Source organism: Neoarius graeffei, chromosome 3, assembly GCF_027579695.1.
Source record: "Neoarius graeffei isolate fNeoGra1 chromosome 3, fNeoGra1.pri, whole genome shotgun sequence".
Lineage (NCBI taxonomy): Eukaryota > Metazoa > Chordata > Actinopteri > Siluriformes > Ariidae > Neoarius > Neoarius graeffei.
In genome coordinates, this window is record NC_083571.1 from 18,406,083 (window position 1) to 18,430,713 (window position 24,631).

A 24,631-nucleotide genomic window follows, 5' to 3' on the forward strand; every position below is an offset into this window, starting at 1 on the left:
GCTGTTAGCACGTGAGCATGTTAGCCTGATAGCTGTTCTGTTACAGCTCAGCAAGCACACTGCATTTCCACAAGGAAATGCAGTCTAGTTTGTTTATTTCTTTATTAGTGTGCTTGCTGCTTTGTGCAGCAAGCACATTATTGTTCTTAAGTTTACGTTTTCTTTTTTTAAAATTATTATTATTATTATTCCTGTACACCTGTTTTTTGGAGCCGTTACTACTCCTCCAGCTTTTGAGATACTGAAACCATTCCCACTCAGAAACGTCCATCCTGACGCAGTGTAATGTGTTTGTATACAGCTTTTGATGCATCTGTTCTCTTGTTCTTGCCGTTTTTCTGTCGTTTTTTCCCCATAGAGAATAATAGGTGTAATAGTGTATATAAGTGTAAGTGTACAACTGTTATAAGTGTAATAGGGCTCATGAATCGACTCGTCCTGCTCGGACACGCTTCATCATACACCAAACCTCGTGATACTTCAGGCCAACTCCCCTGACACATACATGCAGTTGGGTCTGACCTGTACTCGTCTTTTCCTTTCTTTTCACTCATCCCTTTTTCCTCCATAGGCTTGCATTGATTTTTGGCCCCACTGAAAATGAATGGAGTTTCAGGAGAAAAATTTTCACTCTCCATCAGTTTTTTGAACCAAGTGACCAAACTTCAGGAAACTTCACTTGATGCCTCAGGCCAAGTCCCTTACTTGTCTTTTCCTTGGTTTTCACGCATCCCCTTTTTAATAGGCTTCCACTGATTTTTGGTCCCATTCAAATGCATGGAGTTTTGCTCAGTAACACTTCACCATACATCCACCAAACTTCATATGGCACCTCAGGCCAACTCACCCATCACACATGATACCAGGTCTGACCCACACTCATCTTTGTCTTGCCTTTTATCCGTCCATTTTTTTTCCATATTGCTGCGAATCATTGGAAGCTTGACTGAGTCACCCTCCATTCCCCCACAGGTGATAATGCATTTGGCAAGCATCTGCTCATTTGAGACTTTGACAACAAATCAACTTTAACTCAATGGCCACTTTATTAGAAATGCTTGCCCACATGTGCACACACCTTTATGTTAGCAGTTAGCATATAAGCATTAGCGTGTTAGCATGCTATCTGTTAGCTAGTGAGTTTTTAGCATATTGGCCTTAGCATGTTAGCATGCTAACAATTGGCATGTTTGCCAAAGTATGTTAGCATGCTAGCTGTTAACATGTTAGCATGCTAGCTGTTAACATGTTAGCATGCTAGCTGTTAACATGTTAGCATGCTAGCTGTTAACATGTTAACCTTAGCATGTGAGCATGATAGCTGTTCTGCTACAGCTCAGGAAGCACACTGCATTTTCTCTGCAGAAATGCAGTCTAGTTGCTTTCATTTTTTCTTATTTCATTGTAATTGTTCTAATTCTAATTTGGCCTCATTTTCTATCAAATTTGCTTCAGAAATTAAAGGGTTACTGTCCTGAAAACATTAAAATAGAGTTATCCAATGAGATTTTTTGTTTGTTGTCTCTAGGCTGGCTCACTCATTGGTTCGGACTTCATTGCCAGGACAGAAGGCCATGGCAGTGTATGTTTATGTAGGAAGTGACAGATGAATTAATCAATCAGATTTTGATTTATAGTGGGAGGGACCAAAAATTTATTGCCCTAGGCCAGGGGTCGGCAACCTTTTTGCCATGTAGTGCCAATTAGAAATTTTCTTGTTAGTTAGTGTGCCATTCAAATAGGTGTTGTTAACTATGTGTAATTAGACACCACACATTTTAGATGGATATGGATATTTAATGCATTGAGCAAATGTAAAACACCATCGCACTTGTTTTATGCCATTAACCTTACACACTTTAACCCACTTTATGCCAGTTGTTTGCTCACCCTTACGTTTTCTGCCATTTCACCAATTCGTCGCTCAACAGTTCTGGCTGATACGGGCATGTCTTTTATTCTTGATTTTATTGTCTCTTTATTTGGCAGCCCCTCAAAAAGACTATCCGAGCTGGAGAGAAAGGCGTCCTTAAAGGTCTCATTGCATCGTTTTTTCATTAATTGTGCAGTGGTCTCTAGTATGAATGAATGCCCTGTGAGCCGGTTTTGGTGAAAAAAATGCTGTGGTTCTCCTGTTTCAGGCTGTTCTAGTTTGGTGGAGGAGTGGGTGGCGGGAGAATGACAGGATTTCAGCTCTTACTCATTAATATTCATGACATGTAAACGTGTTACCTCTGATTGGCTAACAGCAATCAGTAAACGTGTTACCTCTGATTGGCTAACAGCACTGTGATGCTACCTCCAGTGGGTCAGAACAAGCGGATGTGGGTGTCTTTGTAAAAACTGTTTTGATTGGCTATTATGGTCTCGACATTGATGTTTTGACCAATAACAATGTAGATAACACGAATTTTACATCACATTCAACGAGATTTAAACGAGACTAAATATGGCGACTTACAAATAATGTTTAAACATCGTTGGAGTTAATAAAGTTTGAACAGCATGAAGGAACACACCCCAACCCCTCGAAATTAAGAAAAAACATTCTCAACGGATTTGGCATAATATAAAAAGGTCATTTTTTTACTCAAAAAGCGGAAATCCACCGAAAAGCAGAAAACTCTCATCCCTGCCTAGCTTGTGACCATGTCATGCATGCTAACGTGGAGAATATGAACATACTATTTTGTAACAAAAACCTTCGAACAAAAAGTTAATGTTTTACTTACAGCTTGTGAGCTGGTGGTCGATCGTCTTGACTACACATCCAAGTCTTAAAAACAACCTCGAAGCAAAACCACTACTGAAGGCACCGAAGTTTGAAAAGTCACTGTGGTTGAAATGATCAGAACACAGTACTAATGCTGCATTATACTTCGCTGGTGGTGTTCCAAAGATAAATTCCAACTATTTCTTCTTCACCTCTTCTATCTTGCAGCGTTGCTCTGCTTAGGTTTCGTTTCTGTCGGTGGCTCCAGCCTGACTTTGGATGCTCGTAACTCGGGCAGGGGAGGTCCCAGCCTCCCTAAATTGGCAGCCAGCAACCTCTGCCCTCTCCCCAACGAACCAGCACTGCCAGGGCGGGCTAGCCCCGCGCCTCGGGACGTAATTCGCCTCAAGGCGAGCCGTGGTGCTCCGTTTAGGTTTTGTTTCTGTCAGCGGCTCCAGCCCGACTTTGAACGCTCATAACTCGCACAGGGGAGGTCCCAGTCTCCCCAAACATGCAACATTGATGTGTTACTGCCACAAATAACACAGGCACGAACTTGTTCAGACATGTTTTCAATTTGTTGTTAGGTCCTCTTCTTTAGCTACTGACGAGATGGGCTCTGCTATCTCTCCTCGCGCTTAAATCCGAACTTTCTTCCCGTGGGCGGTCGCAAGCCAAAGTGGGCGAGGCCATGAATACTAATTTTTGAAGTGACGCAAGTACGTAGGGCTTTTTCAGATTCGCTTGTTTTTCCCACTATTTTCTTTCATAAGCTAATACAGGGAATGCGAGTAGAATTACATTTTCACATGCAGCATGCATATGCAACTCGGAGTGAACTATGGTATTTCAAAAAGAGCCAGTATTAAACATTTTTGGTTGAAGGGCACTTTTAATGTATTCCCCGTCTGTGAATGGCTTTCCATGTTTAGCTATGCAGTGAGAAATTATATAGCTAGCTTCAGTGGCATTGTTTTTAGCTGACAAAGACTAAGTGTGGGCTTGCTTCCCATATCTGCACACTGCGCGTGGGATTGATTCGTCCCTATGTGCCTGATCTTTGAAAGCCTTTTTGTGCTTTGCCTCGAAATGGTGTTTAACACTGGATGTTCAACACACAACACTTTCAAAACACAACGTGCACACAGCACGGTCCCTCTGAGAAACGAACCCATATTCTTTGGTCCACGAGGAGAGGAAAGCCCGAACTGTCGGCTTCTTTGCCATCTTAGCGCAACTGCTGCATCAAGTGGGCCCGTCTCATGAGAAATATGGGGAAGGGGAAGTGTTGCCAGATTGGGCGGTTTTAAGTGCATTTTGGTGGATTTTGAACATATTTTGGGCTGGAAAACATCAGCAGTATCTGGCAACACTGGGAGGGGGGCGCTATATTGTTGCATAGTCATGCTAAAAGAGCAGGCTCGCCATGCAACAGCCAATGACAGTTCAAGATGACGTTTGAACATTTTTAATGTGTTGAATAATTAGGTTTGTGTATCATCGTCAGTGTGCCACTGGAAATTCCTCGGCGTGCCAGTTGTGGCACGCGTGCCTGGGGTTGCCGACCCCTGCCCTAGGCCTTCGCGAAGGCCAACGATAGCTTAACCGCGAGTCGGTGCCTTCAGCGGAACAGTGAAGTAACCTTCCAGTTGGTGTAGTGTTCATCAGTGTTAGTAAATGCTAATAAAGCGGTCAAGCCAGTGCTATCAAGGGCAAGTAGCACAGGCTAATGACCGAGAAACTAAAATTTCTGTCTCCAGACTTTTCTTCCATGCATGCTTGCCACAGTATTTTTCACTCAGACTTAAGTATTCATTTCCCAATGTGATTTACATAGCTATTTTTAAAATCAACATTGACAGCTACGCACAATGGAGCTACCTGGCAGCCTGCCGCTAATCCCTTGCAAAATCCTTTGCCTTGTAACCATTCACCACTGCTTGTAATTGTGCATGAATTACAATTCATGCATAATTACAAGCAGTGGTGAATGGTTACTTTGGTATGGTTGTAACCAAAGCTGGGGCTTCAACTCAGCCAAAACTTAGCCAGACACACCAAAAAATTGGTGTGTCTGGCTAAGTTGAAGTCCCAGCTTTGGTTACAACCACACCGAAGTAACCATTCGCCACTGCTTGTAATTATGCATTAATTATATCTAATTAAGGTTTGGTAGCCTTTTGGGTATTCAACGTGTCTTTAGTTTTAGTTTCAGTAGAACTGGGCGATATGGCCTAAAAAAAAATCTTCGATTTTTTTCACAAAAAATCCGATTTTCGATTTTAATCGATTTTTTTCCCCCTACTAAAAATCAAACTACAGATGACAAAGAAATGGTTCAAAACAAGTTTTACCTTTATTTTGTTTTCACTTAAATTTCCCCTTTCGGGTTAAAGTGCAACCAGAAACCAAAAAGAAGCCAAAAAACAAACTTGTAGATGAGATGGCAGACCATGCCATTGTAAATAGTGAGAACATACAGTAACTTTTAGAAAGCTTTCTCCAACATAGCTTAGTTTCAAACTGGCACTGACACAATGCACTTTCAAACTTAAAAAAAAAAAAAAATGCCCCCTCAAAAAATACATACAATATATGTTATTTACCAGCTTAAGGTCGGTCCGTATCGTGAAATACCGTGACCGAGGTCTTGAAAGTACTGACCGAGGCCCTCATTCAAGGCCAAGGTCACGGTATTTCACGATACGGACCGACCTTAAGCTGGTAAATAATATATTTATTTTTTTCTTTACCAAATTCTAACAGAAAACAAGAGCGCCCGAAAGGTAAAACCGAGCCGGGCCGCCATTTTGAATCCTCATTCACGGCTGTAATGCAAATTGCTTCCTCCTCGGTATACAAGTGCTTTTCCATGGCAGGAAAAAAACTACATTTTGCCGCCTATGTAGTCCCATATTTATACAAATAGAAGTCATTCAGGATTCAGCCATGTTTTTGCTCGGTGTTAGCAAATTACAGGTTTTAACTTTCTCCTGAAATGTTTTATTTTATTTCTTCTTCCTCAGAGGGTAGTAAAACTCGCTTTCGCTGTGAACGCTGTCGTTATCACTATCCCATGGGTGTTAGTACCTGGACGGAAATACGGATTTCCGTCAAAAATAAAATGCCAATATTCTGGGGGGTTTTTTTAGCTTTCAAATTACCCACCAGTATATAAACGTTTTTTGGTTTGGCACTATAAGCTTTCCGTAGTAGTATGCCGTAAAGCTCCATCTCGGGTGTGTTCGCATGTTGTGCACTGTCGCTGAAATCCGAATATTACCGAGTTGTATCTTAGGCCATTCTTGGCAAACTATCAACATTGTAGCAAACAAACGATTGAAGTCTGACAGTTATAGTGCCAAATTTTCTGGAAATCGGCGCATCTAAAGCAGAAATTAAGAAACTAGACAGGGGTATAAAAAATCGTTGGCGGGATGATTGGTTGAAGGAAACCGACAATTTTGGAAAACCTGTCCACACATGGTGTCGAAAGTTGACAGACAAGCCAGGAGTTGCGTTTTGCTTATTATGTCAGCAAGATATTAGGTATGGACAGAATGGAAAGAAGGTGCTGCTTAAACACGCCAATGAAGATAAAACGCACCAAAAAGCCGTCCGCCAGCAAGCACTGACGCAAACTCATGGGTGTTAGCAGACAGAAGTCATTTTGACTGAAAAAACTTACTGAAGCCGGAGGCTGAGGGTGCACGGCAGCCGAACGAGCCAGCAACACCGGCAAGGTGCGAAGCAGCGCCTTGGGCTTATAGCCCAAGGTGCGCGGAGCATGGGGAGGGTGCGGGAGGGGGTATCCCCCTCCCGCAAGGGGGGTCTGGGGGATCACCCCCAGAAAATTTTTGAAAATACAGTGCTCTGAGGTGCTTTCTGAGCCCATTTTGCAAGGTTATAAATGAAAAATAACAGTGAGTATTCAAGACATAATATGGTCTATATATACAAAATAATTTTAATGGTTGGACCACAATTTTAAATTCAAATACAGGTAAATATCACACTAGATAATGGCTAGCTATTGTACCACACAACAGCCTACATAGTGATGGTAGCAAATCAACTTTCTTCTTTACTATTTGCAGAAGAAATATTTCAAATATTCATAGAACACTATTTTAAGACTGTTCAGCAATGTTTAACTAGTTTATCAAATGCTGGAAATTTTCTTTTTACATGTGTGAATACCACTAAATGTAGGTAAACCATTGCCACATACTAGATCACCTTTTCCATTACTACATACAGTAAAAGAATTATTCCAAAATTCATAGAACACTATTTTCAGTTTTATCAAATGCAGCATTTGCCGAGAAATGCACTATCCATGATGTAACATTAATGCTATTCTCCTCAGAAATGCTGGCAAAAATTTATAAGATTTGATATTATAAATAAATCTTATTAAAAAAAAGGATAAATGTTGACAAAAAATTCTACTATGTTTGTTGTTGTTGTGAACGAGCGAGTCGCCAGAGGTCCGTAACCGGGGTCCGTACCATAGGATACGGACCCACTCGCCAGCCAATCGGAGTGCAGGATTTGGACCGCGAAAAAAATAAAAATAAATAATAATAGGCAAGGCAAGTTTATTTATATAGCGCATTTCATGCACAGTGGCAGTTCAGTGTGCTTTACAGAGGTAAAAGCAAAACAGTAAACAATAGAAAATAAAATTACATAAAATAAAGGGGGAAGAAGAGAGAAAAAAATAAGAATTAAACAATAGTAGAAATAAAATAATTAAATGAAGTAAAAGTTCAGTAAAAAAACAGCAGAATAAAATAGAATAAAAGTTAAGTAAAGTTTAAAACATGTAAAGATGATATTTATCAGTTAGCAGAATAAATATTAATTAATAAATAAAATTGTGTCCTTTTCGATAAAACTGAGAAAATAGGGAAAAAAATCCCGACTTTTCCACCGTATGTATGGGCACCATGTCTTTTGCAATAAACATCGCAAAAGCATCTGTGATTGCCTTCCACCGCGCCCCATTCTTATCATAAAGCACACAGTTCGAACATGTGTCCGGGAGGGTTGCTTGCTTTACTTTGGATGGTGTGCTCGTGCTGCAGGTGTTTTCATTCCGCTGGGAGCAGCACTTCTCCCACTCCGCTGCATGCTTCTGTTTAAGGGGTTGGAATAAATTCGTCGTGCTGCTTCCTTTGGAAGCAACCGTTTTCAAACACGCCTTACAACGAGGACTTGTTTGGTCTGCGTCTGACGCCGCAAAACCGAACCAATTCCAGATCACGGACGGAAGTTACTCCTTTCTTGGGCACAAGTTGCGGCTTTCCCCCAATCGCTGCCATATGTGTCTATGGCAAGCGCGCGGGAGGAGGGCGATAGTGTCAGTGCCCGATCCGTCCCTGCTGCCCGATCCGTTCTGCACATGCGCAGAGGGGAGCGTTGGTGGCGGAAGTTAAAACTGAGAGAAAACCGATTTTCATAAAAACACATCGTCCTTAACTGTAAATTCGAATTAATCGATAAAATCGATTTATCGCCCAGCTCTAGTTTTCAATTTATTTAGTTCTTAATTATAGCACACCTAATCCTAGTACTGGTTAGCCTAGTCTTTCTCTTTCTCGGCAAATGAAGAAATGGTTCTGCACATGCGCAGCAGAAATGTTTTGTTATGGAATATTTGCATCTGCTCCGACGTATGACGTCTTGACAGCCATGCAGTATCGTAAACCATATTCAACGCTCATTCTCCATTGGGTAGGGTGACATAATACACGTAGAATAAGCAATATGCCAGCAATATTGCATGCTATCAAGCCAAAGCTGCTAGAAGGAAATAGAATACATATTTTTATTTCATGGAAAAAATGTCCTGTATAATTCCTGATATTTCACTCCGATCCCACTGTTTTCCTGTGTTGTCAAAACAGTGAGCCACTTTGTGTGTGTGTGTGTGTGTGTGTGTGTGTGCGCGCGCGCGCAGATGTGTCTGTATAATATAAAGAACATTACATAGTCAGTGTGTAGTTTAACCACTTGCCAAATGCGAGTTGTGAAATCTAATGGCGAGTAAATATCGCCCTAGACTCACCTTTCCAACCCAAAATGATGGGTTCCTACCTAGTATTCATGTAAAATCCAAGAAATATTCGACAAAAACTCCTTTCTTGTGCATATTGGGGGCTGCCATTGCAAAATGAAAACGAAACCGGAAATTACGGAAATCAGCAAGTGTCAACCTTGGGCGTGTTCGGCTGGAGCCGCTTGTGGGGAGAGATCGTTTTTATTCGACCAAATTACATAGTAAATCTATACTCGCACTTGCTAGATAACCTTTTTTGGGGCCTCAGCTATTATGTGGGAGGTACATATAGGTTATTAGATATGCTTAAATCACAATTTATATGAGTTTAGCATGGTAGACCCCCTTTTTTTTTAATTATTAATTTTTTTACATCATCCCATCTGGGACCCCTGTCCTGAAGATTTTCAGCATCCAAGGTCAGTGTGCCAGTCCTGTCAAAACAAAAGGGTAAGTCAACACAGAAAATGGTAAGAGAAATAATAAAATTATGATTGGAAATATATTCTTATTGGATGAAAACAAGTCAAGATATGTAAAATAAGTATTGGAGACAATACCTGAGCAGTTTTTATCAGTTAATTTATTTGAGTAATTAAAAAATGTGTATATATTTATCAGGGCCGTACAAAGTGGGGGTTCAGAAGAGTTTCTATGTTGCACAGGGGTGGTTTAGCTACAAAAATGTCCAAAAAAAACCACCAGGGATCTCATGGAGCTATTCGTTTGTTCTAATACTCATTTAATTAATACATAAAGGAGTTAAATTATATGGTACTTAAGAATACTTTATGAACAATTGTCAAAATGACACACACCAAATTAAGTCATGTACGGGCCTGATACATGTGGCGAATGTTCAACAGGTTTGGCGAGTGCTTTTTGAGAGGCAGTCGCCAAGCTTGGTGAGTGCTCAAAAAAAGTTATCCAATATGCTGTTTGTGCAGATATGAAGTTTATCTTCTCGTGTTGAAAATATTTTCACTTGTTTGCTTCACTCAGTCGTGATATATGTTCAGCACTCAAAGATAAACTTCATATGTTCATGCAACCATGTAATCTCATATTATAATGATCATTTGATAGAATAAACACTGAGTCGTGTATATGTCGAGATCATCCATAGAAAAGCATTCATTTGGTTAGAGAAGCAGCTTTGGGACCAAAAGGTCGCTAGTTCGATTCTCTGGACCAGCAGGAATGGCTAAAGTGCCCTTGAGCAAGACACCTAACCACCAGTTGCTCCCCAGGCTCCTCTGGATATGTTGTATGTCATTCTAGATAAGAGCATTTGCTAAATGCCTGTAATGTAATTTGCATTAAAATCTTATGTCGTCATTCCATGATTACAAACTAGTTCAAATACTACTATTGCATTGCTATATCAAATGCTTTCAAATAAATAAAAGGTGCAACAAACATACCAGTTAATCCATGGCGCATTTTAAAGAATATTATTGTTTTTGTAATTACCATGTGTTCACAGCACAGTTGGTTTACATTTAGTGACACCCACGAAATTCCTCAAATGTGCTAAATCTTCCAGTAATGCAGCATTTCTGCTACAACAGACACACTTGCTGTTCTGGCTTTTATAGGGCACCATTACTTTTGTACTCACTGAATGGCTAGTCTTATGTCTTTTCATTTATGGATTCGTTTTGGATTACTGAATGATATATTTCATATTATTAGTTTTAAATGAAATGACTTTCACATCATCTCATTAAATTTGTGTGTATATTTGAAGTTAATGTTGTTTAAACTGTATATATAGCATAATGCTACAAATTTCAGTAAATCATCTTCAGTTATACATTTTGAAGCTGAACTCGAAGTTCACTTTTGTGAGTGTGCAAATTGACACAATCCGGAGCTTTTAGAGGATAAAAACATATTTTCCAAACTAACTGGATTGTCATGAATACCACATTTTCAGTGGTTTATGAATGATGAATAAATTTGTTCATGTCCAGATTGATTTTTTTTTTAAACTAAGTGAGAGTTGTAAGAGCTGAAGAAGAGTCTTGCTCAAGGACCCAACACTGATATTCCTGGGATTTGAATTCACTGCATTTTTGTCAATAGATCAGATTCCACTGTTTTTGTATGCTGTTTTGATTTAACACACAACTGGTCTGTCACTGACAGGCTGCAAAATGAACAACATCAGTGTTGTTTACACGCCATGGGGCAACCTGAAGAAAACCGGAGACATGGATGTGGGTCAGATTGGCTTTCACCGCCAGAAAGAGGTATGTAGAACATGATGGAACACTTACTTCAAATTGGCCAAAACTTGCCACTCTGTGATGTTTGCTTTATTGTTTGTTTTTTTAAGCTATACCACTAAACTATGTAGTTATTGCGGCAAATAAATAATAGAAGTAATATTTCTCTGTTAATATTTGCCTCAGTCCAGATCCAGTTCTTCAGTGATGTCTCTCTGTTCAAGTCTAGGACACAGTGTGACTTAGTGTATAGACCTGAACAAAACTTGGTATCAGTCCATTGATACATGGTGTTTAGAATCATTTAAGGAAGTGCAAGCATAATTATTCATTCAACTTTGTGTCATTAACAGGTGAGGACTGTGGCGGTAGAAAAGAAAATCAATGAAATCATCAATCGGTTGGAGAAGACGAAGGAGGAGAAATACCCCGATCTCGCAGCAGAGAAAGAGTCCCGAGACAGACAGGACCGGAATGAGAAAAAGGCTCAGATTCAGGAGATGAAGAAAAGGGAAAAGGAAGAAATGAAGAGGAAAAAGGAGCAAGAGGAGTTGAGGTATTACAGGGATTCACTTATTTCAGGATCAGATTGTTAGAGCAGTCAGTAAATCCTGAACATACTGTGCGAAAGTCTTAGGCCCCTTATTATTTATTCATTCATTCATTCATTCATTCATTCCTACAAACTTTGTTATAGATTTCTATTTTATGACTTCTGCATTATTGAGTCAGGACAAAAACATTCTAGATTTTCAAATGTTCAGTTCCCAGCACAAAATTAAATGTTACAGAAAAAAAAAAGTTTGTGTCTGAGCAGCATATTACATAAGCGACCACTTTTCAGATTACAAAAGAAAACATAATGAAGGCTACTGGGTTTTGCTGCAAAATTAAGAAGCAAGTGTGACAAAGTGTGCAGAAGAACTGTGGCTGGTTCTGCAAGATGCTCAGTAAAACCTACAGCTCATTTCCTTATAAAACTGCACTCACTGTACCTGAGACAACTATATATATATATATATATATATGTGTGTGTGTGGTGTGTGTGTGTGTGTATATGTATATATAATTTTTACTTTATTGACTTATATGAGAGTATTAAATATTGACTTTGTTTCATTTATTATGGCTTACAGCTGTTTTATATTTTTTTAATGTTGAAACATTTCATTTCATTATTTTTTAAGTCATTTTTGGTCTACAGCATTTCTTTACATTTGCACAGACTTTTGCACAGTACTGTCCATCAGAGAATTTATATCGAGTTCCATTGTAATGATCTGTAATAAAGTGTGCAACCTAAATGTTTCTTTTACAGGAATTATTCATCACTTATGAAGAGTGAAAACATGACCACAAACGAGGTAGGACTTTCATTTTCTCTCCTGTTTGTGTGTTGTTGGGTTTTTTTTTTTGTTAATTTTTTGTTATTCTAATCGAAGAGTAGGGCGGCACGGTGGTGTAGTGGTTAGTGCTGTCGCCTCACAGCAAGAAGGTCCGGGTTCGAGCCCTGTGGCCGGCGAGGGCCTTTCTGTGCGGAGTTTGCATGTTCTCCCCGTGTCCGCGTGGGTTTCCTCCGGGTGCTCCGGTTTCCCCCACAGTCCAAAGACATGCAGGTTAGGTTAACTGGTGACTCTAAATTGACCGTAGGTGTGAATGTGAGTGTGAATGGTTGTCTGTGTCTATGTGTCAGCCCTGTGATGACCTGGCGACTTGTCCAGGGTGTACCCTGCCTTTCGCCCGTAGTCAGCTGGGATAGGCTCCAGCTTGCCTGCGACCCTGTAGAACAGGATAAAGCGGCTAGAGATAATGAGATGAGATGAGATGAGATAATCGAAGAGTATAAAAACATTTATAAAATTGATTTCATGTACTGTGGAAATTTTCAGGACTGGTACAATTGCTGCCAAAATCATGTAATATCAAGGTGTGGCATTATCCCCCCCCCCCAGAATGTAGCAGCAACTATATCAAAGAAAAATCTAACAAACTCTGCGAATAAGGACTAAACCACAGTCAGTATGCTGTTATTTTCTTGTAATCAGTGCTCACACTTTCAAAAATGATAAATAAACATCTCTTCAAAGAAAACGTCACCTTATTCACAATTACATGTGTATTTTTTTTTCAAATCCATTTATGTGGAACTTCCACCATAGAAATCACTGTGTTACTGTTGAAACACATTAATATAAACCTGTGAGAGCTGCACTTATAGTAAATTAATCAACATCTTTTGACCAGTCATTCAACAGTGCTGTGGTATTATAATTTTTTTAAATTAGTAGCTACATAAATCTGTCACTTAATTGCCTTTCTACAGCATTTAAATCAGGTGCTATAATGTATACATCTAATACCTAATATGTATTTATCATATGACCTGTTTGGACCAACATGTACGCTCTTAATAAAACCATTGGGAAAAGTCACATGACTGGGTGCAGATGCAGATTTTTGAATCCGGTCTGGAAAAAGCCATATGCGGCTCCAGACCCATTTCCTTTGCTTCCACGGTTTTCATTTTGCTCTGAATTGTTACTCTGAAAAATGAGGGACACAACTGAGCACAGTGAAAGTGAATTTTATTATCCAGATGTAGACACAGACCTAATTGAACAAGCTGAAATTGTTGAAGAAAATGAAAAAAGGTACTTTTGAGCAAAGACATTCACTTGTTTATACAAGGACACATCCATTATTCAGAAAAAAAACAACTGTTTATCTAGTCATCATCAGATGAAGAAGATTGAAGTGACTCGACTGCTGATTAGACTCTATATTTTGTTTTCAAATCAAAGTTCTTTTGTGTAGACTTAATAGGCTTGGTCTCCATGAGCTGATCCGAGTTTGAACTGACTTTTACTTATGTTATCTTAAAATCATTTTCATATTGAGAGAACAGTAAAGTTAGTTTTATTTTATAGAATTCAAACTCTTATTTCAAACTTGTGCAAAGATGATTCAGCATATAAATGGTTTGCTGTCAATCAAATAAAAATTGATTGGTTAATTTTTTTGCACACCGTTCATTGTTTTCCGCTTTGTATGTTAGTTAAAAAAGGTCATATGATAAAATGCTCATTGACTGACTTAGGTCGGGCTGGACAGGAAAATATTTGGCTCTTGGTCATTTGTACGGCATGACCTCAACCCAAATATTTTCCTGTCCGGCCCTCCTACTCAGTCAATAAGTACATAATCTGTGACATTTTGTGCTACTTTTACCAATAGAGAAATGCAGGATTTGTTAATGTTTCATCATACTAAAGCATGCAGCTATTAAACCTTTTAAATGCAGGTTCTTCGTAGTTTTATTTAATTTTAGGAGTATTGACAGTGTTGTGTGAGTTATACTGGTAATGCCCAAGCTTTATATGTAATGTTTAAACTTTACAATGCACTTATTTATTTATTTTGTTTCACAGGATGGTAACGATTCTGATGATTTTATGTAACTGGGGGGGGGAGATCTGCAAAGCAGACCTGACATCTTAAACGGTGCGCATGCTCAGAGGAACACCACAGCGTAATGGAGGAACTTGCTTGCTGTGCATCTGAAACACTAACTGTGCCAATAAAGCATTTTGCTTGGATCATCTTGGAGCAAATTTACAGATGGCTTCTTATTTAAAAAACAAACAAACAAAAAACCCTCCCAACAAGAAAAAGTAACTTCTGATGTGACTGTCCATAAAGCGAGGATTTGTTTTCAGGGTATCCTTTTTGATTTTTCTATCGTGCAAATTTTAGTTTTCATTCTGTGCTTTTTCCTCTCCTTAAATGATTCTGCATCAATGACTCATTTCTTTCCAGATTTCTATACATGTGGATTGTTGGTCTGTCATGGATTGTGTAGTTTCATGTGCTGTAAATCTGGGCTCATTTCTTTTCTTTAGGCATGATGAGAGCTAGATGCGCAAGCACACTGACTCTGAGATGCATGGCAGTGTATATATGCTTGTCTTGGTTCATTTCCTGTTTGTTTTTCTCATGGATGCAATACAATAAATCTTAAACCACATGTCTTGCCTTGTTCATAGTTAATTCAAGGGATTATATGTAACAGACACTACAGTACCAGTCAAAAGTGGTAATGACTTCAAATTCAATAGTTTTTCTTCATTTTTATTATTTTCTACACTGTAGAACAATAGTGAAGGCATCACAAGTATGAAATAAGACAGGGAATTATGTAGTATGCAAAAAAGTATAAACAAAGCAAAATGTTTTATATTTTAGATTCTTCAAAGTAGCCACCTTTTGCTTTTTATGACAGTTTTACACACTCTTGGCATTCTCTCAACCAGCTTCATGAGGTGGTCATCTGGAATAGATTTCCAACAGTCTTGAAGGAATTCATGTATTCGGCCATTATCAGCAAAATTAAAAACACTGACAGGTAAAATAAATTAAATTGTTATAATCGCACCTGTCAAGGGGTGGGATATATTAGGCAGCAAGAGAACAGTCAGTTCTCGAAGTTGATGTGTTGGAAGCAGGAAAAATGGGGAAGTGTAAGGATCTGAGCAACTTTATCAAGGGCCAAATTGTGATGGCTAGATGACTGGGTCTGAGCATCTCCAAATTGGCACATTTTGTGGGCTGTTCCCGGTGGTTAGTACTTCCTGAAAGTGGTCCAAGGAAAGACAACCAGTGAACGTTATACGATAGCGTCATGGGTGGCCAAGGCTCACTGACTCGCACGGGACACAAAGGCTACCCCATGTGGTCCAATCCCACAGAAGAGTTACTGTTGCACAAACTGCTGAAAAAGTTAATGCTGACATCTTTTTGTTTTAACCAGCATTAACTTTTCCAGCAGTTTGTGCTACAGTAACTCGTCTGTAGGATTGGACCATATGGGCTAGCCTTCATGCCCCAAACGTGTGCTTTATGCTCTGAAAAGGCGTTAGAAACAGTTTGAAGGCGCTCCTGCGTTAGAAAGCTGTTTTCATACACTCGTTGACACAAAGTGTGTTTTCCCACTCTGAACAAGTGCATATCACAATTCTATGTTGGAAACTCATTTCAGCTCGATGTTCATGTTTTCGAGCTTTTAACACATTTTCATCATATTGGTCATTTTAACTGTAAAAGCACGTGCTTTTACAGTTAAAATGACCAATATGATGAAAATGTGTTAAAAGCTCGAAAACATGAACATCCACGCTTAGAAAGTTGTTACATGTCACATATGCTCGAATGCACTCATTTCACTCAAAATCAATGTTCCTTGTCAAACGTGTGCTTTATGCTCTGAAAAGGCGTTAGAAACAGGCTGCAGACGCTCCTGCGCTAGGAACGGTGTTTTCATTTACTCGGTGACACATAGTGTTTTCCCACTCTGCACAAGTGCATATCACAATACTATGTTGAAAACTCGTTTCAGACGTGCTTTTACAGTTAAAATGACCAATATGATGAAAATGTGTTAAAAGCTCGAAAACATGAAAATCCACGCTTAGAAAGTTGTTACATGTCACATATGCTCGACTGCACTCATTTCACTCAAAATCAAGGCTACTTATAAAACGTTTGCTTTATGCGTGAAAAGGCGATAGAAACAGGCTGAAGGCGCTCCTTCTGAAGGAAAGCTGTTTTCATGCACTCAGTGACACAAAGTGTTGTTTTCCAACTCTGAACAAGTGCATATCACAATACTATGTTGAAAACTCGTTTCAGACGTGCTTTTACAGTTAAAATGACCAATATGATGAAAATGTGTTAAAAGCTCGAAAACATGAAAATCCACGCTTAGAAAGTTGTTACAGGTCACATATGCTCGACTGCACTCATTTCACTCAAAATCAATGTTCCTTGTCAAACGTTTGCTTTATGCGTGAAAAGGCCATAGAAACAGGCTGAAGGCGCTCTTTCTGAAGGAAAGCTGTTTTCATGCACTCAGTGACACAAAGTGTTGTTTTCCCACTCTGAACAAGTGCATATCACAATACTATGTTGAAAACTCGTTTCAGACGTGCTTTTACAGTTAAAATGACCAATATGATGAAAATGTGTTAAAAGCTCGAAAACATGAAAATCCACGCTTAGAAAGTTGTTACATGTCACATATGCTCGACTGCACTCATTTCACTCAAAATCAAGGCTACTTATAAAACGTTTGCTTTATGCTCTGAAAAGGCGTTAGAAACAGGCTGCAGACGCTCCTGCGCTTGGAACGCTGATTTCATGCACTCGGTGACGCAAAGGGTGTTTTCCCACTCTGCACAAGTGCGTATCACAATACTATGTTGAAAACTCGTTTCAGACGTGCTTTTACAGTTAAAATGACCAATATGATGAAAATGTGTTAAAAGCTCGAAAACATGAAAATCCACGCTTAGAAAGTTGTTACATGTCACATATGCTCGAATGCACTCATTTCACTCAAAATCAATGTTCCTTGTCAAACGTTTGCTTTATGCGTGAAAAGGCCATAGAAACAGGCTGAAGGCGCTCCTTCTGAAGGAAAGCTGTTTTCATGCACTCAGTGACACAAAGTGTTGTTTTCCAACTCTGAACAAGTGCATATCACAATACTATATTGAAAACTCGTTTCAGACGTGCTTTTACAGTTAAAATGACCAATATGATGAAAATGTGTTAAAAGCTCGAAAACATGAAAATCCACGCTTAGAAAGTTGTTACATGTCACATATGCTCGACTGCACTCATTTCACTCAAAATGAAGGCTACTTATAAAACGTTTGCTTTATGCTCTGAAAAGGCGTTAGAAACAGGCTGAAGACGCTCCTGCGCTTGGAACGCTGTTTTCATGCACTCGGTGACACAAAGGGTGTTTTCCCACTCTGCACAAGTGCGTATCACAATACTATGTTGAAAACTCGTTTCAGACGTGCTTTTACAGTTAAAATGACCAATATGATGAAAATGTGTTAAAAGCTCGAAAACATGAAAATCCACGCTTAGAAAGTTGTTACATGTCACATATGCTCGACTGCACTCATTTCACTCAAAATCAAGGCTACTTATAAAACGTTTGCTTTATGCGTGAAAAGGCCATAGAAACAGGCTGAAGGCGCTCTTTCTGAAGGAAAGCTGTTTTCATGCACTCAGTGACACAAAGTGTTGTTTTCCCACTCTGAACAAGTGCATATCACAATACTATGTTGAAAACTCGTTTCAGACGTGCTTTTACAGTTAAAATGACCAATATGATGAAAATGTGTTAAAAGCTCGAAAACATGAAACTCCACGCTTAGAAAGTTGTTACATGTCACATATGCTCGACTGCACTCATTTCACTCAAATTCAATGTTCCTTGTCCAACGTTTGCTTTATGCTCTGAAAAGGCGTTAGAAACAGGCTGCAGACGCTCCTGCGCTTGGAACGCTGATTTCATGCACTCGGTGACGCAAAGGGTGTTTTCCCACTCTGCACAAGTGCGTATCACAATACTATGTTGAAAACTCGTTTCAGACGTGCTTTTACAGTTAAAATGACCAATATGATGAAAATGTGTTAAAAGCTCGAAAACATGAAAATCCACGCTTAGAAAGTTGTTACATGTCACATATGCTCGACTGCACTCATTTCACTCAAAATCAAGGCTACTTATAAAACGTTTGCTTTATGCGTGAAAAGGCGATAGAAACAGGCTGAAGGCGCTCCTTCTGAAGGAAAGCTGTTTTCATGCACTCAGTGACACAAAGTGTTGTTTTCCAACTCTGAACAAGTGCATATCACAATAGTATGTTGAAAACTCGTTTCAGACGTGCTTTTACAGTTAAAATGACCAATATGATGAAAATGTGTTAAAAGCTCGAAAACATGAAAATCCACGCTTAGAAAGTTGTTACATGTCACATATGCTCGACTGCACTCATTTCACTCAAAATCAATGTTCCTTGTCCAAACGTTTGCTTTATGCGTGAAAAGGCGATAGAAACAGGCTGAAGGCGCTCCTTCTGAAGGAAAGCTGTTTTCATGCACTCAGTGACTCAAAGTGTTGTTTTCCAACTCTGAACAAGTGCATATCACAATACTATGTTGAAAACTCGTTTCAGACGTGCTTTTACAGTTAAAATGACCAATATGAGCTGTTAAAAGCTCGAAAACATGAAAATCCACGCTTAGAAAGTTGTTACATGTCACATATGCTCGACTGCACTCATTTCACTCAAAATCAAGGCTACTTATAAAACGTTTGCTTTATGCGTGAAAAGGCCATAGAAACAGGCTGAAGGCGCTCTTTCTGAAGGAAAGCTGTTTTCATGCACTCAGTGACACAAAGTGTTGTTTTCCCACTCTGAACAAGTGCATATCACAATACTATGTTGAAAACTCGTTTCAGACGTGCTTTTACAGTTAAAATGACCAATATGATGAAAATGTGTTAAAAGCTCGAAAACATGAAACTCCACGCTTAGAAAGTTGTTACATGTCACATATGCTCGACTGCACTCATTTCACTCAAATTCAATGTTCCTTGTCCAACGTTTGCTTTATGCTCTGAAAAGGCGTTAGAAACAGGCTGCAGACGCTCCTGCGCTTGGAACGCTGATTTCATGCACTCGGTGACGCAAAGGGTGTTTTCCCACTCTGCACAAGTGCGTATCACAATACTATGTTGAAAACTCGTTTCAGACGTGCTTTTACAGTTAAAATGACCAATATGATGAAAATGTGTTAAAAGCTCGAAAACATGAAAATCCACGCTTAGAAAGTTGTTACATGTCACATATGCTCGACTGCACTCATTTCACTCAAAATCAAGGTTACTTATAAAACGTTTGCTTTATGCGTGAAAAGGCGATAGAAACAGGCTGAAGGCGCTCCTTCTGAAGGAAAGCTGTTTTCATGCACTCAGTGACACAAAGTGTTGTTTTCCAACTCTGAACAAGTGCATATCACAATAGTATGTTGAAAACTCGTTTCAGACGTGCTTTTACAGTTAAAATGACCAATATGATGAAAATGTGTTAAAAGCTCGAAAACATGAAAATCCACGCTTAGAAAGTTGTTACATGTCACATATGCTCGACTGCACTCATTTCACTCAAAATCAATGTTCCTTGTCCAAACGTTTGCTTTATGCGTGAAAAGGCGATAGAAACAGGCTGAAGGCGCTCCTTCTGAAGGAAAGCTGTTTTCATGCACTCAGTGACTCAAAGTGTTGTTTTCCAACTCTGAACAAGTGCATATCACAATACTATGTTGAAAACTCGTTTCAGACGTGCTTTTACAGTTAAAATGACCAATATGATGAAAATGTGTTAAAAGCTCGAAAACATGAAAATCCACGCTTAGAAAGTTGTTACATGTCACATATGCTCGAATGCACTCATTTCACTCAAAATCAATGTTCCTTGTCAAACGTTTGCTTTATGCGTGAAAAGGCCATAGAAACAGGCTGAAGGCGCTCTTTCTGAAGGAAAACTGTTTTCATGCACTCAGTGACACAAAGTGTTGTTTTCCCACTCTGAACAAGTGCATATCACAATACTATGTTGAAAACTCGTTTCAGACGTGCTTTTACAGTTAAAATGACCAATGTGATGAAAATGTGTTAAAAGCTCGAAAACATGAAACTCCACGCTTAGAAAGTTGTTACATGTCACATATGCTCGACTGCACTCATTTCACTCAAATTCAATGTTCCTTGTCCAACGTTTGCTTTATGCTCTGAAAAGGCGTTAGAAACAGGCTGCAGACGCTCCTGCGCTTGGAACGCTGATTTCATGCACTCGGTGACGCAAAGGGTGTTTTCCCACTCTGCACAAGTGCGTATCACAATACTATGTTGAAAACTCGTATCAGACGTGCTTTTACAGTTAAAATGACCAATATGATGAAAATGTGTTAAAAGCTCGAAAACATGAAAATCCACGCTTAGAAAGTTGTTACATGTCACATATGCTCGACTGCACTCATTTCACTCAAAATGAAGGCTACTTATAAAACGTTTGCTTTATGCTCTGAAAAGGCGTTAGAAACAGGCTGCAGACGCTCCTGCGCTTGGAACGCTGATTTCATGCACTCGGTGACGCAAAGGGTGTTTTCCCACTCTGAACAAGTGCATATCACAATACTATGTTGAAAACTCGTTTCAGACGTGCTTTTACAGTTAAAATGACCAATATGATAAAAATGTGTTAAAAGCTCGAAAACATGAAAATCCACGCTTAGAAAGTTGTTACATGTCACATATGCTCGACTGCACTCATTTCACTCAAAATCAATGTTCCTTGTCAAACGTTTGCTTTATGCGTGAAAAGGCCATAGAAACAGGCTGAAGGCGCTCTTTCTGAAGGAAAGCTGTTTTCATGCACTCAGTGACACAAAGTGTTGTTTTCCCACTCTGAACAAGTGCATATCACAATACTATGTTGGAAACTCGTATCAGACGTGCTTTTACAGTTAAAATGACCAATATGATGAAAATGTGTTAAAAGCTCGAAAACATGAAAATCCACGCTTAGAAAGTTGTTACATGTCACATATGCTCGAATGCACTCATTTCACTCAAAATCAATGTTCCTTGTCAAACGTTTGCTTTATGCTCTGAAAAGGCGTAAGAAACATGCTGAAGACGCTCCTGCGCTTGGAACGCTGTTTTCATGCACTCGGTGACACAAAGGGTGTTTTCCCACTCTGCACAAGTGCGTATCACAATACTATGTTGAAAACTCGTTTCAGACGTGCTTTTACAGTTAAAATGACCAATATGATGAAAATGCGTTAAAAGCTCGAAAACATGAAAATCCACGCTTAGAAAGTTGTTACATGTCACATATGCTCGACTGCACTCATTTCACTCAAATTCAATGTTCCTTGTCCAACGTTTGCTTTATGCTCTGAAAAGGCGTTAGAAACAGGCTGCAGACGCTCCTGCGCTTGGAACGCTGATTTCATGCACTTGGTGACGCAAAGGGTGTTTTCCCACTCTGCACAAGTGCGTATCACAATACTATGTTGAAAACTCGTTTCAGACGTGCTTTTACAGTTAAAATGACCAATATGATGAAAATGCGTTAAAAGCTCGAAAACATGAAAATCCATGCTTAGAAAGTTGTTTCATGTCACATATGCTCGACTGCACTCATTTCACTCAAATTCAATGTTCCTTGTCAAACGTTTGCTTTATGCGTGAAAAGGCGATAGAAACAGGCTGAAGGCGCTCCTTCTGAAGGAAAGCTGTTTTCATGCACTCAGTGACACAAAGTGTTGTTTTCCCACTCTGCACAAGTGCATATCACAATACTATGTTGAAAACTCGTTTCAGACGTGCTTTTACAGTTAAAATGACCAATATGATAAAAATGTGTTAAAAGCTCGAAAACATGAAAATCCACGCTTAGAAAGTTGTTACATGTCACATATGCTCGAATGCACTCATTTCACTCAAAATCAATGTTCCTTGTCAAACGTTTGCTTTATGCTCTGAAAAGGCGTTAGAAACATGCTGAAGACGCTCCTGCGCTTGGAACGCTGTTTTCATGCACTCGGTGACGCAAAGGGTGTTTTCCCACTCTGAACAAGTGCGTATCACAATACTATGTTGAAAACTCGTTTCAGACGTGCTTTTACAGTTAAAATGACCAATATGATGAAAATGCGTTAAAAGCTCGAAAACATGAAAATCCATGCTTAGAAAGTTGTTTCATGTCACATATGCTCGACTGCACTCATTTCACTCAAAATCAATGTTCCTTGTCAAACGTTTGCTTTATGCGTGAAAAGGCGATAGAAACAGGCTGAAGGCGCTCCTTCTGAAGGAAAGCTGTTTTCATGCACTCAGTGACACAAAGTGTTGTTTTCCCACTCTGCACAAGTGCATATCACAATACTATGTTGAAAACTCGTTTCAGACGTGCTTTTACAGTTAAAATGACCAATATGATAAAAATGTGTTAAAAGCTCGAAAACATGAAAATCCACGCTTAGAAAGTTGTTACATGTCACATGTGCTCGACTGCACTCATTTCACTCAAAATCAATGTTCCTTGTCAAACGTTTGCTTTATGCGTGAAAAGGCCATAGAAACAGGCTGAAGGCGCTCTTTCTGAAGGAAAGCTGTTTTCATGCACTCAGTGACACAAAGTGTTGTTTTCCCACTCTGAACAAGTGCATATCACAATACTATGTTGGAAACTCGTATCAGACGTGCTTTTACAGTTAAAATGACCAATATGATGAAAATATGTGTTAAAAGCTCGAAAACATGAAAATCCACGCTTAGAAAGTTGTTACATGTCACATATGCTCGAATGCACTCATTTCACTCAAAATCAATGTTCCTTGTCAAACGTTTGCTTTATGCTCTGAAAAGGCGTTAGAAACATGCTGAAGACGCTCCTGCGCTTGGAACGCTGTTTTCATGCACTCGGTGACACAAAAGGTGTTTTCCCACTCTGCACAAGTGCGTATCACAATACTATGTTGAAAACTCGTTTCAGACGTGCTTTTACAGTTAAAATGACCAATATGATGAAAATGTGTTAAAAGCTCGAAAACATGAAAATCCACGCTTAGAAAGTTGTTACATGTCACATATGCTCGACTGCACTCATTTCACTCAAAATCAATGTTCCTTGTCCAAACGTTTGCTTTATGCGTGAAAAGGCGATAGAAACAGGCTGAAGGCGCTCCTTCTGAAGGAAAGCTGTTTTCATGCACTCAGTGACTCAAAGTGTTGTTTTCCAACTCTGAACAAGTGCATATCACAATACTATGTTGAAAACTCGTTTCAGACGTGCTTTTACAGTTAAAATGACCAATATGATGAAAATGTGTTAAAAGCTCGAAAACATGAAAATCCACGCTTAGAAAGTTGTTACATGTCACATATGCTCGAATGCACTCATTTCACTCAAAATCAATGTTCCTTGTCCAAACGTTTGCTTTATGCGTGAAAAGGCGATAGAAACAGGCTGAAGGCGCTCCTTCTGAAGGAAAGCTGTTTTCATGCACTCAGTGACTCAAAGTGTTGTTTTCCAACTCTGAACAAGTGCATATCACAATACTATGTTGAAAACTCGTTTCAGACGTGCTTTTACAGTTAAAATGACCAATATGATGAAAATGTGTTAAAAGCTCGAAAACATGAAAATCCACGCTTAGAAAGTTGTTACATGTCACATATGCTCGACTGCACTCATTTCACTCAAAATCAATGTTCCTTGTCCAAACGTTTGCTTTATGCGTGAAAAGGCGATAGAAACAGGCTGAAGGCGCTCCTTCTGAAGGAAAGCTGTTTTCATGCACTCAGTGACTCAAAGTGTTGTTTTCCAACTCTGAACAAGTGCATATCACAATACTATGTTGAAAACTCGTTTCAGACGTGCTTTTACAGTTAAAATGACCAATATGATGAAAATGTGTTAAAAGCTCGAAAACATGAAAATCCACGCTTAGAAAGTTGTTACATGTCACATATGCTCGAATGCACTCATTTCACTCAAAATCAATGTTCCTTGTCCAAACGTTTGCTTTATGCGTGAAAAGGCGATAGAAACAGGCTGAAGGCGCTCCTTCTGAAGGAAAGCTGTTTTCATGCACTCAGTGACTCAAAGTGTTGTTTTCCAACTCTGAACAAGTGCATATCACAATACTATGTTGAAAACTCGTTTCAGACGTGCTTTTACAGTTAAAATGACC

The 24,631-nt window shown here is 39.2% G+C and overlaps 1 protein-coding gene across 4 annotated transcripts in view; it reads left to right on the top strand.

Moving 5' to 3' along the window:
• Positions 1-15,032, top strand: part of ccdc25 (coiled-coil domain containing 25) — a 26,725-nt gene extending 11,693 nt beyond the window's left edge. For all 4 annotated transcript variants that reach the window (XM_060916468.1, XM_060916466.1, XM_060916467.1 and 1 more), the window contains exons 6-9: positions 10,929-11,032; positions 11,362-11,564; positions 12,327-12,372; positions 14,437-15,032. In XM_060916468.1, the coding sequence (XP_060772451.1) occupies positions 10,929-11,032; positions 11,362-11,564; positions 12,327-12,372; positions 14,437-14,466 (383 nt within the window). In that variant the 3' untranslated portion in view covers positions 14,467-15,032. The remainder of the gene's footprint in view (positions 1-10,928; positions 11,033-11,361; positions 11,565-12,326; positions 12,373-14,436) is intronic.
• Positions 15,033-24,631: the final 9,599 nt, after the last annotated feature.